Source organism: Neolamprologus brichardi, chromosome 18 (genome assembly GCF_056152115.1).
Source record: "Neolamprologus brichardi isolate AB-2024 chromosome 18, ASM5615211v1, whole genome shotgun sequence".
In the NCBI taxonomy this organism is placed as follows: Eukaryota; Metazoa; Chordata; class Actinopteri; order Cichliformes; family Cichlidae; genus Neolamprologus; species Neolamprologus brichardi.
This window is the reverse complement of record NC_142121.1, coordinates 2,461,867-2,479,213: the sequence shown is the minus strand read 5'-3', so window position 1 is coordinate 2,479,213 and position 17,347 is coordinate 2,461,867. Positions and strand designations below refer to the sequence as shown.

Here is a 17,347-nt window from a genome sequence, read left to right as displayed (position 1 = left end):
CTGTTTGGTGCAACGTGAAGTAATTTTTGTCGCTATAGTTACAGCATTCTCCTCCCTCCACCTCTGACGGAGAAAAATTAACGAGTTGTGTTTGAGAAAAAAAACTTTAATCAGGAGCAGATTTGACTTTTCATTGGTTTACAGCTGGAGGCTGTCCCGACCATGACTGTATAAAAGATGGACGACACGACAGCTCCCCAAAAATGAAGCCAAAACGCCTCTGTCGCCCCCTGGTGTCTAGCTGCAGTATAGATCATAAACCCCGCCTCCTCCATGTTAGCGGATGGGACTGGGGTCAGACTAAAATAAATTAATTCTCCTCAGATAAATTTTTTCCAAAGATTCTTTCTTTTGTTATCAATAGTTCTCATCACGCTGATTGATGTCCGAGGGGTCTCATTTCCCATGAGTTTGATTCTAATTCCTACTGCGGTGATGTTAAATTGGGGTGAAACGTCATCATACCAGCTTTGACTGACAGCTGCAGTCACGGAGAAACTTGCGTATCTCTGTCCGGGAATAGCAGATAGAGCGTAGGCTCTGAGAGGACGCCCAGCGTTTACGCTACGAAAACACGACCGAGTGTTTTAACCTGACAGCCTGAGGTGTTCTTCAGTAAACTGGACTACCCGACAGAAGGACCCGAGGCCCCGCTGCACTTTTTCGGTAAGTTAAACGTGTTTGTAAGCTAATCCGTAACTACCGTCTTTAGCTAGCTCCTGAGACCTAGCTAGCTAAGATGAGCACTCGGCTGTCAGGGTTCGTTTAGCTAATCTGTGCAGGTGAATGAATTTACTAAAGAAATCAAGAGAAACGCCCCGGGCTGCTCAGTCACTAATTACTGTTACTGTACTTTTATTACAAGTATTATACTGTAAAAGAAAGCTTGTACTTCAGTAACTCCTCATTAATCAGGAACTATGGATTAAAGTACTGTAGTGTACTGTAATACTGAAAAAAAATGTAAGAGAAGAACTTCAGATCCTGAGTGTGTGAGGACAGAAGAATCAGCTTTATTTCAATTTTGAGGGATACAATTTATATCTGAGTTTGATGGTTCTGTTGTCTTTGTGATTACAGGAGCTGCCCTCAGATTCAGACCTCAGCCCCATCGAGTGACAGCAGACAGATCATCCAACATGTTAACTGCAAAATGAACTGATGGAAACAGTACAAAGGTTAAAGTACCACATGTGCTGTAGTGAAGGCTGCAGCTTTATTGATAAAGTTAAAGACAAAAAAGGATTAATCACCCATGTAACTGTGTCACTATATATCAGCATTAACAGGACCTCAGTTTGGTGTTTCACAAAGCTGCTGATCTCAGACCTGCACAGCTTCCGTTTTAAACACTTGATGTACTCAGCTGCATGAAGAGCATATGAGATTTTGTCTAACACAATTAAATAAAACCTGGTGAAGGTCAAAGGTCGTCACTTGTATGTTGAACTACAAACTTGTCATCTGGAATTCATTCACAGTTTTATGCAGATAGTGTTATTTACTATAAAGTGATTCAGAGTTATTCATACCAGAGTAACCAGAGAGGATCACATATTTTTGAATATACAACTTTCTACAGGACTGAATATAATATCTTTATGTAAAAGTCCGGAGCCTCTGGGGAGTATCTGAGTATTTATAACATTACACAAACCAAAGGTCTCATCACAGTGTTGATGAAATGCTGGGTTTATCCATCTCCTGGGGCGGGCCTACAGAGGAGTGCTGAAGATTTCCCTGTGAGGGAGCTGCTGGTGAAGATCAGCAGCAGCCGTTCTTCTCTGCGTGAGTAGCTTAATGTTGTTCGTGTGTAATGTACGTTGAGTAGGCTAACCACGTTATTACATTAATGCATGTAAGGTGAACTAGCAAACACCGTCATAGCTACATGCAGCTGTCTTCTTGTTTGATGGCAGATACTCCCTTCACCCTGGACAAAAAGGCTAAAATGACCAAAGAAAAAGTGGAAAACAGTTAAACATGAGAGCTCTCATGTTTAACACAAACTTTATCCCAAAAACAGAGGTTTTTGGGATAAAGTTTGTGTTTTCCATTGTTTAAGCACTGCTTCCAGCCAAGAGTGGTACCATATATCCCCTATAGCTGCAGAAAAAGAAAAGAAAAGGCTAACATTGTTATCTTTTTACAAAAAAACAGATGAACATGAGAGGTTTTTGGACAAAGTGTGTGTTCTCCATTCTTTAAGCACCGGTTTGAGCACCGTTTAAGCACTGGCACCGTTTCAAAAGTACCGGTTTGGTACTGATATCGGATAAAACCTAAACGATACCCATCCCTAGTAAAAACCAAGGAGGAACCCACCCGGGGGATTAATAAAGTTTTATTTTATCTAATTTAATCTAATAACTTTAATCTCAGCCAAACCGATTTACTCACGAATAAATAAAACACTGAAAAAAGCCCAACAATAACATTTTTAGGTTGTCTAAGTCAGCGGTCCCCAACCCCCGGGCCTCGTACCGGTACCGGTCCGTGAGTCGTTTGGTACCAGGCCGCGAGAGTTGAGGCTAAGGTGTGAAATGTATAGTTTTCAGGGTTATTTTGTTATTGTTTTTATTGTTTACTCGGTTTTCCTGGGTCTTTTCACGTGTGTTATGAATAAACCTTCTTTTTTTTGGTACCGGTACTAGTTTTATTTTGTTGTATTTATCCGCGACACCTTAAAGGCCGGTCCATGAAAATATTGTCGGGCATAAACCAGTCCGTGGCGCAAAAAAGGTTGGGGACCGCTGGTCTAAGTGACTTATATATTACGTTTAACCTGAGTAGCGAAAAACCGCGGTTATCTGAAAATGTTGTGCCGTTCTCGGTGGCTTCAGTGACCTTCGAGCTCTCGGCTAGCTATCGAGCTGGTGGGTAGCAGATGCTCCGAAAACGTCGAAGCACTTCTGCAAATATGCGAAATCTTGATAAACCGAGCAGATATTTCAAGTTTACACACCCACGTTCTCGCCTGAAAATATGTTAAAAGTTTATTTTGTGACCCAGAAAGATTAGTAAGAGTAATTTTAAAACTTAGTAGCGGCCGCCATTGTTGGAAACTGGAGTTTGGCTGGGCCGCGCTATGAATTCTGGGATATGGTAGGCCACGAAGGACACACCCGACCCATCCTTCAAATTCGGGGAAAAGGAGGACGCATTTGTCGGCTGCATTCGGAGGAGTCTACGAATTTGGACAGCCTTCAGCTCATCGCTGTGACGTAATCGGTCTACAAATGCGGCCTCAGGAGGAAGCAGCCCATGAATTTGGACACGAGCTTTTGGCTTCATTTTTGCACAATGGGAGGAGGCGGTGTCGCGTCGTCCATCTTTTATACAGTCATTGGTCCCGACTTTAGAAGGACGTCGTCATCCAGCGAACACAAAGGTCAAACCTGCTGCTTGGTGCGCCCCCCTGTGGTCTGATGAGTGACGCTGAAACCTTTGATTAGTTAACTGCTGTGTGGACGCTCCCACTCAGGACTTGATGATGACGTGAGAGACAGACGCGTCATTCTTAAAAATGTAAAAAGTTTATTTTGCCAACACAGACATCATTTCAAACACTTAATGCCATACAGTCCCTGAAACGGCAGCGCTAACATACAAAGCAAAACAAGAAGCTCAAAGTTTCCAGTCAGCCAGCCCAAAGTAAAGTCCTCCTCGGTTTCCCTCGTACCTCATCCTCCTCATCATCATCATCATCACAGTGGTTCTTTGGTTGGCTGATACCCGCTCTCAGCCCCTCCCCTCCCCCCGACAGTTTTGTGTTAGAGGATTTCAAACCTCAACAATGTTTCAGTCTAAGCTTAACAAATGAAAGATAAATTGAGCTGAGTGTAAAGAACATACATGAAACCACAGAGAACTATTTGGTTAAACCAGGAGACCAAATGAGGAATTAAAGCTTTTCCACCAAAGAAACTTCAACGTACCATCAAATAATTAGAACAACTCAGCACAGTCATAAAAGAAGAAAACGAGAACACTGAAAAGGCCTCAGATTTACCATCAGGCTGAAACAGCTCAGCTCGATGAAACTCTTCTGTAATGTTTGAGATGGTTAAATCAGTTTTGGCTGTGACGTTTTGTACCGCTGACCTCACCTCGCTGCAGACAACAAACTACATTTCATTAAAGTTAAAAATAAAAGTGAGTTCTGCAGAGCAGGACTCCACACACGGCCGTGGTGACGGCTTGGTTTTCCTGCCTGTTGGTTTTGTTTGATTAAGATTTTGAAAACAACAACAGCAGCGGTTCAAGACCCTAAAAACATACTAATGCTCGTTTTATAAATGTGAGGGGGAAAAACAATAAAATCTGCCTCTCCAGGAGTTCGACTACAGCTGACTGGCAGTGATGTCGTGTTTCAGATGGTTTCCATAATGTTTGGATCTTGTTCCGCTGGTGTGAGAGGACTGCTGGAGAAAATAGATCCTCAAAATAACCACAGAGGGTTTTTTTTTTCTTTGAGGAACGACAGCCGAGGAGTTCGATCAGATAAAAGCTGTCCTGGGTTCTTAAAAAAAATTGTGATGGAAAAGAGGCCGAAGTGGTGATTGAACCACCAAAACACTCAAACAGATGGACGCTGACTGATCTGTGCTGCTTTGAAGGCGACCGAGCCGCATTCACGTCACTGAGCGTTACAGACGACCTCGCTCCGCAGGTTTGGAGATTTTAGTCGTGTGGTTGACTTTTTTGAGCCCTCTGACATCAAACTGCTGCGACCTCACTTTTGATTGTTTCTGTTTTATGAATGAGACCCAATCAGCTGCAGGCAGACCTCCAGGTTTTCCATGCGTCTGAAATTTTACCCACATGGCTGTCATCATCATCATCATCATCATCGCCACTGGTGAACTTTCCTGTTTACTTCTGTTTCCTGCATTTACAACGTGAAGTCTCAAAGGCCAGAGTGACACTCTGTTCACTGGCTTTTCTTACTTTCCTAGCTTCTTTGTAAACTTTGCTAATGACAGGTGTGGATGCGACGTCATCATCAGGATGCTTTTAGGCTGGAACAAACGCCTCCACCAGAGGGCGCCGATATGTTTTCTGCATGTGTGACTTTCTGTAAATTTGCAATAACCAGCAAAAGAGATTTAAGACATTAAGTCAGCTGTACTACTGCTAATGTCCACCAGGTGGCCTGTAAACCACACAGGACGTGAATGCGACTCGAGTTCATATTTAACCAATTGTTCTTGGTTTATGTCCTTTTTTCCCTTTTTTTAAAAAATTTCTTAACAACAAAAACAGCTTTTTTTTTTTCAAAATGACAGTTTAAAACAATAATCACAGAAATATTAGATAAAGGTTTGTTCAGTAGTTCTTTTGAAATTCGGACCAAACACTGTGACCTCCCTGCAGCCTTCCAGTTTCATGTCGGGTTAATTTTGCTGCAGCATGTTTTTGATCTGCTTGGAGGTAGTCTCATCGTTCAGATGTTTGGTCGTGTACCTGCAGGGGTGAAAGGGTGGAGCTCGTTTAAAGCCTGTTTGGCTGTGCTGGTAGTTCTGATGTGTTTGTGCGGCGAGTACACACCTGAGAGCGTTCAGTAAACCCTCCACGCTGCTGGGCGGCTGCTCCTTCAGCACTCGGATGCACCCTTTCATCTGAAAAGCACCAAAAACCAAACGTTGATTGATCCCTGCAGACACAGGCTGAGGTTTCATGCTCAGCAGATTCGTGGGAAACGACAACAGGGGTGATTTTCTTAAACCGTGAGGAGATCCTTACAGAAGTGTGCAGGGTTATGTGTGCTAACTTACATCTATATTGGAGGTCTTAACGAAGGCTCCAGCTGGGTGAACGTGGTCGTACAGGATGATGACGCCGACCATCACACGGAGGCAGAATAACACGGTCTCCTCGCTCGCAAAACGACTGCGATACTCCCTGCGCACAAACACACACAGTCATGAATCTGCTTCAGAGAAACGACGATCGTGGTGCGTTCAGGGACACGTCAGGACTTACGGTGTGTCCAGCATCACTTTACACACGCTGGCCATCGTGCTCAGGCAGTCTGTCGTGTTTTCGATCGGCACCTCTGGATGCTGAGCGACAAAAAACAGAATCAGTTTATCAAACTGTGTTTTCACAGTCGGTGCTGAGGCTGCCCTCTGCTGGTGGGTTATGAAAATAAAACCAGCATACAGTTCTGTATATTAAAAACACTGTAAATAAAAGAGTCCTGAAGTACACAGACTGAATCTCATACTGAGCCTCTGCAGCTTTATTCCTCTGTTTTAGCTCCTCAGCCTTTAAGCTGGCTTTCACCTGATTGGCCGGCTGTTTGAACTGTTGTAGGTGGGTGGAGGCCTCAGTATGCACTCTCACCATATGACATCATGCAGATGAACTGGGTTGGGAGCAGTTTGCAGTTTGCAGCTCGTACACAGACCTCATTACTAGAGACTGAGATCATGGGCCTTTCTCAATATGCGTACTTGTGCGTACTTGCGTTCTCGTGTACTCGTGATACGTCATCAGTCGGAGACCAAGTACTGTTCCAATTCGAAGTACGCATCAAGCCGAGAACGCGAAAAAGTCCCGGATGTGTTCTCGCTCCGCCCGTTTTATCGAGCATGCATCGGTGGTGACTTGTGTGGACTTGGTACAGCTAAATATCCCAGAATGCATTTCGTCCAAAACTCAAACGCGGCAATGGCGGACGAGCGGGGCTAAAAACGTTTAAATATTACTCTTTCTGGGTCACAAAATAAACTTTTAAGTTCTTTTCAAGCGAGAATGTAGCTGTGTAAACTTCAAATATCTGCTCGATTTATCAGGATATCATATATTTCCAAACGAGCTCCGACGTTTTCAGAGACGTCTGTGACCCGCCAGCTCCACAGCAGACAGCGAGGTCGAGGATTATTACAGCTGGCGAGAACAGCCGACTCCCGGCACATCGTTTTCAACCCCCCCGCGGTCTTTTCGCTACTCAGGTTAAACAAACCCCAGTAGCTGTCTATTGTATTGAGTGTCCACTAAAATAAAAAATAAAAGCGTTTTAACATCTCACCTGCTTGTTTTTATTAAGGTATGTACATGTACACTATTTTTATTAATAGAGATTTCACTACTGAGGTTAAACATGATATATAAGTCACTTAGATCACTTCTAAATGTTAATGTTTGGTTTATTTCAGTGTTTTATTTGTTCCTGAGTAAACCGGTTTGGCTGTGATTAAAGTTAAGCTTTATAACATATTACTCACAGTTAAATTAAGAGGGGACGGCAGTAAAAACTCCGGACCTGTGACCAAGCGATCAAGTACGCTGGTGTTCCAATTGTATAAATTGCGAGTCCGTACTCGCGTACTTGAGAATTGAGAAAGGGCCCATGTGTAATGTGAGCATCCAGGAACAGGAGGCTCAGACAGGAAGTAAAGAAAAGTTCCCTCAGGTAACATTTCAGGGCGGCACTGAAGGACGTAAAAAAACCTCCAGCAGTGAAGACATAGAAACCCTGAATCAGAAGTGAAAGTGTGCAGGAACTTACATCTGAGACAAACTTCGACGTGGCGTCGCTTAGCGTCTTCAGCATTGGTGTGGCGCTGGCGTAAAACAGAGACATCCGATTGGCCAGCTCGTTGTTGACCTCACTGCCTGCTTCAGACTGAAAAAGTGGCAGTTTGTAAGTTTATAAAGTGAATTTAAATCAATGTAGAAGTGAGATTTGTAAGTTTGCAGACACCTGTGAGGTGAAGCTTCTGTTCTCTGAGACATTTACAGCCTGGGCTGCTGCCATCTTTTATATACAGGCCATCATTTTACAGCATTTATGTGTTTTTATTCTCAATCATTGTGTTTTGAGCTGTTTGCTTACAGACAGGTTGTTGATTCGCATGCGGCTGATGGTGCGACGGTAGTAGCTGAAGTCGTTCTGGATGGCGGGGTTGGTCATCTGGAGCAATCAGAAAAGGAGATGAAGAACATGAAGAGGAGGATGAGCAGTGAATAACAGAGACGAAGAGCAGAGGAGGAGGAGGAGGAGCGGACCTTGAGCTCGTCGAAGCGTAGCGTGAAGTGCAGGATGTGGGCGAACTGCCGGGCCAGAGCCTGCTTCTGCTCCAGGTGCTGAGTGGGAGTGGAGCTGGAGCTGGTGAGGACGTCCAGGAGACACTGCAGGCTGCTCTCTGTGGGGACGCGGCAGAAAGCACCTCTTTGATTTCAGTAACCTGAGCTCAGTGTGAACGCTAGCTGCTAACATCCCTGAAACGTTTCTGCATCTGTGTGTGTGTGAGGTTATGAAACCAAATACATGCAGAGGAGCAGCACAAACAGAAAAAGGTTATTAAAGAAGGTTATGCTTCTTCCTGCTCCTTTTGAACATTGTTATTTATTTATGTTTGTTTTGTTTGTGATATTCAAACACGCTGACGCTGAAGCAGACGTCCGTGGTTCTTACCGAGCTTCTGGGAGAACTCATAGAAGGTTTTGAGTTTTATAACCAGAGGAACGACAGCAGACCAGGCCTTCTCCTGCACGCCCTCCACACTGGGATTCTGGATCGCCTGCACACACACACACACACACACACACTGTTGTTGTTCTTTCCTGCACGTTTCTCTGCTTTTTCACGTTGGCTGTGACCCAATCAGCTGCTTCCTGTGTCACTGTTCGACAGGGAGCGGCTCAGCTGATCGCCCTCTTGTGGACGGCTCTCGCCACTTCCTGCTGACGGCGTTTACGTTTACGGCTCAGCGAGTGAAAAACACGCTCGCACTGAAACATTTGTTCCTGTTTTCTCTCCGATCGCTGACAGCACAGTCTGGCTCATAAATGCAGAAACACCTGAAATTACTCCGCTGCTTCCTTTGTGTGGTTTTCATTCCTTTTACTTTTTAAACTTTCACTCTCATACTACAGACAGTTTTACAAAGACGTAAACAATAAAAACTGAACCTCCTGAAGCGGCGTCTTCTCATTGCTTTGTTTAAGACTTTTTCTTGAATCGGATCGAACTACGTTGATGTTTGTGGTCGCTTTCATCACGTGACCTGTACAGATCAATCTGCTTTATCAGAGGAAAGTAGAACTCAGAGTAGAGACCTCATCTTCCTCGTAATCATCATATTTATAACTTCTCATAATTCAGATATCACAGATTCTCGGGCAGATCTGCGTCTGCCATCATCAAAGTCTGCTTTTATGGATCCTCGAGCTTCTCACACTGAAACATCTTTACACAGATCTGCATTTATCGACTTCTGTGACTGTCACTACCCTGTAATCAGTCGACTATCAAGGATGAAAACACCAAACTAAGACTGTTCACGATCTTTTTCCTGCTGGAAAGTTAAACAAAGAGCTCCAGCAGATGGTGTGTTTACGTCCCGACGTCAGCAGCTTGATATTTGATAAAAATCTCAAACCCAGACTGCAGCCCGAGTTTCTTTTTCCTCTGTTGAAGCTTCGGTGACGAGAAACAAAAAGCTGGCGTGTCCACGGTGGCGTGAGGAACCGGAGCGCTCGAAGAGCGACCCGTACAGGCCGGCGGCGAAGCCGTAAACGCTTCATGGAATCTGCACGCAGATTATTTTGGATGCATGTGAGATCACTGCGATATCCACAGGAAGTGGAAATCACACCAAATCTAAAGACGTTTTGATGCCTTTGTGCTCCGAGCTCTTTCACCTGATATGCTTTTGTGACTTCTCACTGCTGGAAGTGAGAAATCTTTTTTCCTGCACGATAACAGGAAGAACACTGACGCCGTTTCCTGTGACATCACACGCCTGGCGCTGTAATCATAACGGCCCGCACACACGCATGTCTGTGTGCTCAGTCTCACCTGTCGTATCTCCTCTCCTGCCCCTTTGTACGACTGCAGGTCCTCCAGGATGACCTGAGCCTCCGTCAGTACCTGGTTCACCTTCTCCCACACGTCCGTCTCCGACTGTGAGGGCTGAGCGTCTGAAACACAAGATGAGGGTCAAAGGTCGAACTGTCTCAGGTGGAGTTTGTTTTTATTTGAATGTTTCCTGACGTCACAGATCTGCACATGTGCGTCAGACTGTGGCGTTTATTTGTTTCCTGCATCGCCGTAGCAACACACCAAGTCTTATTTAACCTGTTCACTAACCCAACCCTAACCTGCTGAGCAGGTAAAGAATATTTTATGTGTAAAAATATTTAATAGGAACATTTTTGTTGAACTTTGGCCTGAAAACAAAAAGCAGCGTTGTTGATGTTGGTGACAACAAACCCAGACGAGGCAGCGACACGCTGCAACAGTAACAACACACTCACACAAATCACTGAGCTTTTCTACACAGCCTGAATCCTTTCACTGAAGCCCCCCCACACCCACACACACCCACCCACCTAGTGACATAAAGAAACTTGAAAGCTTCATGTTGACAAAGACTTTCTGTTTTTACTGTTTACTAAGTGAAAGGTGAGCTTAAAGAAAAGGTCTGTGTGTGTGTGTGTGTGTGTGTGTGTGTGTGTGTGTGTGTGTGTGTGTGTGTGTGTGTGTGTGTCTCACTCTCAAAGTCCAGGAAGAAGTTTCCACCGTTGTTGTCGATGTCTCTGGTTAATACCTTGATCAGGTTCCCCATGCTGTAAAAACAATCACGGCGTCAGCGAACAGATTTGGATGCACACGTGCGATTCACAGAGATGCAGCCGTGCTGCAGGACGATGAAACATTTAAACCGACACACTGAAGTATTCAAACACAACGACACAGGTATCGATGCATCACTGATATTCTTTTCAAACCAGCACACAGCTCACATGAAGCCAGTCTGTAACAAGCTGCTAAGATCTTTAGCTTCAGTTTCCATTTGTGGCAAAAGAAGAAGAAGAGGTCAAAGCTACTGGATGCTGTGCTTCAACAGTAAGTCTTTAACGTGAAACACTGACGATACCTGATCCAAGCCAGAATATTGGTTCATATTTCACATTTCCACCTGTGGTTTTTCTGTGTTTGCAGGCCTGCGTTTCCTCAGTGCGTCCAGAGTTTCACGTTCTGTCTCTCAGACTCGGAGAGGAGCCCTCCGAACTCTGTCACACCCAATCTGGGATGAATCAGAGCTTCCATTATGAAACCGCTGGAGTTCTGGTGCAGCGTGTCCCTACCAGCTTGGCTTTATTTCACAGTTTTGTAATTTATGGGGTGTTCCACAATATCTGTCAGAGCTTATGAAACCTCCAGTGTGGGGTAAGTAGAAAACTTAAGCACTGTTCAGCGGCTTTACCTGGAAACATAAACAGAAATCCTCCCGGCGTCTGAGAACTGACCCTTTAAATGGATCCGAGCTGCCTGAGTCACCACATCAACACCAAACACAGAATGTGAGCACAGATTTAACAGGATGAGATCAGGATTTCTTCACGTCTCTTAGATGTAGTGAGACTTTTAATTGCTTGGAAGAAACACCGACAGAGAGCAGTGGGTGCATCTTCACCTTAACAGAGATATCAGCTGGATGCTGCTGTAGCCTCAGCCTTTACATGCAGCACTAAATAAGAATAAAGACACAATGTGTTCGCACACTCACTGTAACAGAGGTGAAAACACTGATTTCACAGTGAAAATTCAGCCTCACACATTAAACACTGATGTTCAGCAGTCAGAGACGAGTCACAGAGGAAAACATGGCCGAACAAAAAGACGTTTAAATAAAGAAATGCAATTAAACCTCTTCATGTTCACCAGGTCACTGGTGAACCACTTCAGGTTGGGGTTAGCTAGGATTTTAGCCACAAGCTAACCCTAAACCAAGAAAATAGAGCTGCTTATTCTTCAGATAAAGCGTCAAACAGACACTTTGGCCTCTGATGTCAGATTCCCACGTGGTAGTATGGAGGGGTGAATGTGAACGTAGCCACAAACCTAAACCTGCTGGATGCTAACAGGTCTGTGCTAAAAGGAGCAGCTATGAAGATTAGCATCGATGCAAACATTCAGCAAAAGATCACTCTGGATGTTTGAGTCCACAGGACTGAAGTCTGAGTCCGGAACAACCATCTTTATCCAGAAGAAGAAGAACACATGGCCCGACCTCAGTTCAATTCAGTTTTATTTATACAAATACCAAATCACAACAACAGTCGCCTCAAGGAGCTTTATGCTGTAAGCTAGACCCTACAATAATAACTACAGAGAAAAACCCAACAATCATATGACCCCCTATGAGCAGCACTTTGGCGACAGTGGGAAGGAAAAACTCCCTTTTAACAGGAAGAAACCTCCAGCAGAACCAGGCTCAGGGAGGGGCGGGGCCATCTGCTGTGATTGGTTGGGGCGGGGATGGGCAATTCCAGGCCTCGAGGGCCGGTGTCCTGCAGGTTTTAGATCTCACCTTGGGTCAACACACCTGAATCACATGATTAGTTCATTACCAGGCCTCTGGAGAACTTCAGGACATGGTGAGGAGCTAATTTAGCCATTTAAATCAGCTGTGTTGGTTCAAGGACATCTAAAACCTGCAGGGACACCGGCCCTCGAGGCCTGGAGTTGCCCACCCCTGGGTTGGGCTGAGAGAAGGAAGACAGGATAAAGACCTCAACATCACGGAGTCGGTCTGGATTACTTAAAGAGACACAAGGTCAGCCATAAACTGTATATAAAAGATGCCCATGCCCACTGTGATTCACTGATTTCAGAGTCCATGACATTAACAGTAATCGGCAGGTATCTGCAGCCTGCTAACCAAGCTAGTTCACCTTAGCTTGACCCTCTCGTCCAAATATGGATACTCGGGGCTTCATTAAAACCACAGCAGCAGACAAAACATCACTGCTAAGGCTTCAAAATGTGAAGTCCAACCAACAACCACATCCATCTTTTATTTACAGTCTCTCACTGAGACACAAGCTAACGTGGGGTGAAATCAGTTTTTACTCCACTGCTGTTTAAAAAGAAGGACGTCAGTTTGTTTGTTCACTACACATCAGTCAGAGACTCTGGGACATATTTTCTGTAATTTCAGTGTTTTTAACCGTCTCACATGTCTGACAGGCCCAGCTGACAGGCAGCATTCATGCTGAGCATTCAGATTTACTGCTGCTGATGTCACACCACATGTGAAACAAGCTGCAGGTTTTGGTTCTCTGTTCTGATGTTCTTGTCCAGGAGCGACAGCCTCACGGGCTGCTGCAGTTTTTAGTTTGAGTATCTGCAGAGCTGCTGCATTATTTCACTGCTGTTCCTAATAAAGTGTCTGCTGAGTGCATGTCTGCATTAGGTGGAAGTGGAACCTAGATTTTACCTAGGTAAAATCACAACAAACACAATAGGAAACACAACAAACGGACAGTGGGCGACACAGAGTGGGTTTTACTGGAGAAACGGTGCGTTTGTGTGAAATCTCCTGCAGAGGAAACTGAAGCTTTCTGTCGGAGTTTAAGTTTCAGCTGCAAACCGATTCAAACTGAAAGAAAACGTTTGCTTGCGTTGCGTTTGCGGCCTGCGAGCTGAACTGGAAGCAGCGCCTGCTTGTTGAAAACAGTCAAAAGAGGAAGTGATGAAGTCTCTGAAAGTTTGGCCTAAATTTAAAAACAGAGGAAGTAACGCAGACCGAGCAGCTCGGGTCAGGTAAGAAAGACACGACGTCCAAGCTAACAGCAGACCAAAACATCTATTCTGAGTTTGTCTTCTGACGACGACAGAAAACCTCGTAATGTTTCACCAAGCTCACATTCAGCTGCAGAGGAAGTTTCCACACATGAAACACTGAGCATTTACGTGAACTGCTCCTCTAATCCTTGGCGATTTCCTCTTTATCTACGGCACAGCTTCAGTCACTTAAAGCCCGTGTGCAAAGCTCAAGCTCATTTCAGCACATTCTTGCAAACTTTCTCTGCAATCACCTCCTATCATAACACCTTTGAAGCCGCCTGCTGAGCTCAAGTGTGACAGAGCACAAAGCAGCCGACACGAGAAAAACGTGCTAAACGTCACACTCTCATCTTTCTGCAGAGTCCCAGCTGCTAAATGTACTGATCTGCTGACAGACCAGAATAATACACGTGATACATTCATAAGTCTTTTCTTTATTTATCCTCAATCTGAGTCTGCTGCTCTGTTAATCTCTGAGAATATTCACAAGCTGTAAAGAGATCCTCGATCATGTGTCGTGCTGTGCAGAAATAAATGAGATGTCAGAGTGTGAAGCTGCTTCTCTTGGTGTCAAACTAAAGTTCCTCTTATGCTGAATGAACTGCGGCGGGTAAGTTGAATATAAAAACCAGATGTCCTGTTTTACTTCTTTAAAGTGCTAATAACGGAGTTTTCTGTTCGCTGTTTGGTCAGTTGGGAGCTAAGTGGGTGTTTAAAGCAGCGGAGCTAAAATTAACTAATCCTCCATTAATAACTAACCCGCTGAAATGTGACGTTGTTTTAAGGAACATGTGGTTTGCAGAAAATTCTTTATGAGGAACCGTTCATCCCGACAGTTTGAAGCAGATTCGTTAGAAATGAGTGCGCTTCATTTTCCCCGCCAGGTCTTTACTTCAGAGCCTGTGATGTGGGGGAAACATCACTTTCTTTCAACCAACCACCAGCGCAGACGAGTCGCCGCCCAAACAAGCTGGACAGGGCGTGCCTACTGCAAGTACTGTATATAAAAGATGGAGTGTTGCTAATTAGTGCATCCAACCAAATCTGATTAAGATCCTACACTCAGCAACACCGAAGCTCAGACTTTTCTCTCAGTGCATTAACCTCACTGCAGTTACACTAGTGGGCAGATAATCTCACTAAAGCCTCGCACAACACAAACACAGTCCAGAGGTGACGTTCAGGAACTCGGGTCAGCTGAGGTGAAGCTAAGTTTTGGTATCAGTTTAAACATGAGGGTCTCAATGCTGGAGCCTCCAGTGGACGTTAGAGGAACTGCGGCATGTGGCACAGAAGAACCAGTCAACGGAAAACCAAACTTGACATTAAGACGTTCTGATTAGCAGCTTGACCCTGATGTAGACTTTGGTACTCCTGCACAGGTTTCAGGCTCCAAGTCTGTTTGGAGCAGGTGAATAAAACTAACTAAGCTCAAACTCTGAGAGAAACCTTTTCAGAGCATGTGGATGTGAACCGCAAACAGCGAGACTGCCGGATGTTAGAGGATGGAGGAGTTATACAAGGATGGAGGCACAGAGGCTGTTTGTGCTGATGAGGACAGTCTGAGGCTCTGGTTTGGCCTGAGGCACCAAAAACACTCAGATTTTACACATTTACCATCAGAGAAAAGCATCAAACCCTTGAAACCTGACATTCAACGAGTTAAACTGGCCGGAGCTTCGCAGAAAATGTTTTTCTCCTGAAAGCTTCACGACTAATCTACACTGTGCTGATAGTACCACTGTCAGCCAAAAGACAACGAGTGATCAGTAAAAAGCATTTCTGGAGCCTCACATGTACTCGAGTAGATTACTGCCTGCATTTATCTGTCAGTTACTGTTTGCTCTGCCACCATCAGTCTGTGCAGCAGCCACACCGAGCTGTGATCAGCTGTCGGGGACTCTCAGCTGACGTGAAACAGAGGAGAGCGAAATGATGACGACTCAAATGTCAAAGCATTTGCAATGAAACGCATCTGAGGTCTCAAAGTTCAGCGTCGCTGTGCACAAACTTATTTTTGCTTGGTGGTGATTCTAATTATACTTAAGTGAAACAGCTCAAACTTCCTCCAAACTCTGCTGATGTGCACATAAACCAGATTGTTCTGGTTAAACATGTAGTTGTTTCTGTTTGAGATGTTCCTCACTGCTGGAGATTTGATCCAACATTCACTGTAAGATGGTTTTATTTAAAACGACTCAGAAAACATCATCTTACCCGTTAGCTTAAAGCAGCTGAGTTACACCAGCTGGTTTATTCACAGTGTGCAGAACTGAAGAGACGTTAAAAGATATCCCAAAATAAAAGAGCTCGGCTTCAGACGACTTTAGTTTGGCACATTTTGAAATAAAATGTGCCGACATGTGAGTTACGTCGACTGAATGTAGAGTTAAACACTTTACACTAAATAGAGGCTGAGTTTGTGTCTCCTCCCAGGATCGAGCGGGACATCAGTCCGTGAGGTGAAGGTGTAAACCACTGGACCACAGAGGCACGACAAGTCATATTATTAGAAACTGGCACCAACTAATGCACTAATCACCTAAAACCAAACGCTGAAAAGTTTACTTAAAACATCAGTAATGTCAGCGTCGTTGAGTCATAGTTACTTATATTTACTTAAGTACTTAAGGGTCGAAAGTTACATCTGCTTAATATAGTATCAGTTAATATGACTGTAAGAAACTCAAACACTGAATACAAGTAAACCTCAAACGTTTGTATATTTTAAGTTTAAAGCAGTTTATTAAACTTTATTTCAGGACATTTTCTAATAAAATAAACTCAAAAACTGACTTAATCTCACGTTTAGAGGAGCGAGTTAAACTAACAGGTTAGTAAATTTAGGAGAACATAAGTTAAAGCTCATCAGCTGGGACACTTTCCACAGATAAGAGAGTTTATATCGTTTTGTAATCTGCAGCTGGTGTTTTGGTGAAGATCAGCGGATTAAAGTGTCTGCTGTCTGATGATTGTCGGATTTTACACCCATGTTTGATAAATGAAGCTTGAAACAGTGAGAGTTTAACTGGATTCATCAGGATCCATAAACAGTGATGAGCAGCTGAAAGTGAGCTGCTGTGCAGTAAACACGGAGTCGGCCATGATGATGCTGAGTTTCACTCATCAGTGCGCGCTTCTCCTTTCTCCTCCGCACTTTTAGCGGAGACTCTGCTCCTCTTTCGGGGAGTCTCAGAGCTGTGAGCCCGCTTCAGGAGCTTCGTCTGCTGCGTTAAACTTTGATCACAGAGCTCCTCGCGCCGCCCGACAGTCGGGCTGACCGGAAGCAGCGCGTGCCAGCGGCTCCGGCTCTGTCTGCGTAAAAACGCGTAACCGAGCGGCTCGTTCCCCGCGGCACACACACGCCGCTTCGCCCGGAGCGCCACGGAGCTCCACATTGGCGCTGAGGCGGATTTGAGCCGTGATCCGCGGGCAGAGGCGCTGCGGCTGCAGGAGGACGAACTTTTTAGCCTGCGGAGTTTTTCTCGGAGTCTGCGGATTGCAGGACCTGACATGTCTGATCTGAGACCAGGATCCACCCAGAGCACTGGTCGCCCCCCTCCTCCCTGCAAATCCACCACCACCCTCCCTCTCCCCACAACACGGCCCCCCTCTGCCCCCCTCACCTTCACTGATAGCTGATCGATAGGTGCGGATCGATGCCGTGCGTCCGGGCTCCGGTGTGTCCGCGGTGGTCCAGGTGTCTCCCGGCGGTCCGCCTCCTCTACATGCTGCGCGAGTGTGAACCCGGAAAACAAC

General features: G+C 44.9%; 1 protein-coding gene across 1 annotated transcript; it reads right to left on the bottom strand.

Annotated features, from left to right (window-relative positions):
• Positions 1–3,517: 3,517 nt before the first annotated feature.
• On the bottom strand, positions 3,518–17,347 carry LOC102799505 (CYFIP-related Rac1 interactor B-like). Its single transcript, XM_087831952.1, has 11 exons — positions 17,215–17,347; positions 10,508–10,581; positions 9,812–9,933; positions 8,426–8,531; positions 8,017–8,153; positions 7,844–7,921; positions 7,517–7,633; positions 5,986–6,065; positions 5,778–5,904; positions 5,551–5,621; positions 3,518–5,466 (listed from the first exon to the last, which is right to left on the bottom strand). Exons 2-11 carry the CDS (start codon positions 10,578–10,580, stop codon positions 5,397–5,399), a joined length of 981 nt encoding a protein of 326 aa, XP_087688078.1. The 5' UTR covers position 10,581; positions 17,215–17,347; the 3' UTR covers positions 3,518–5,396.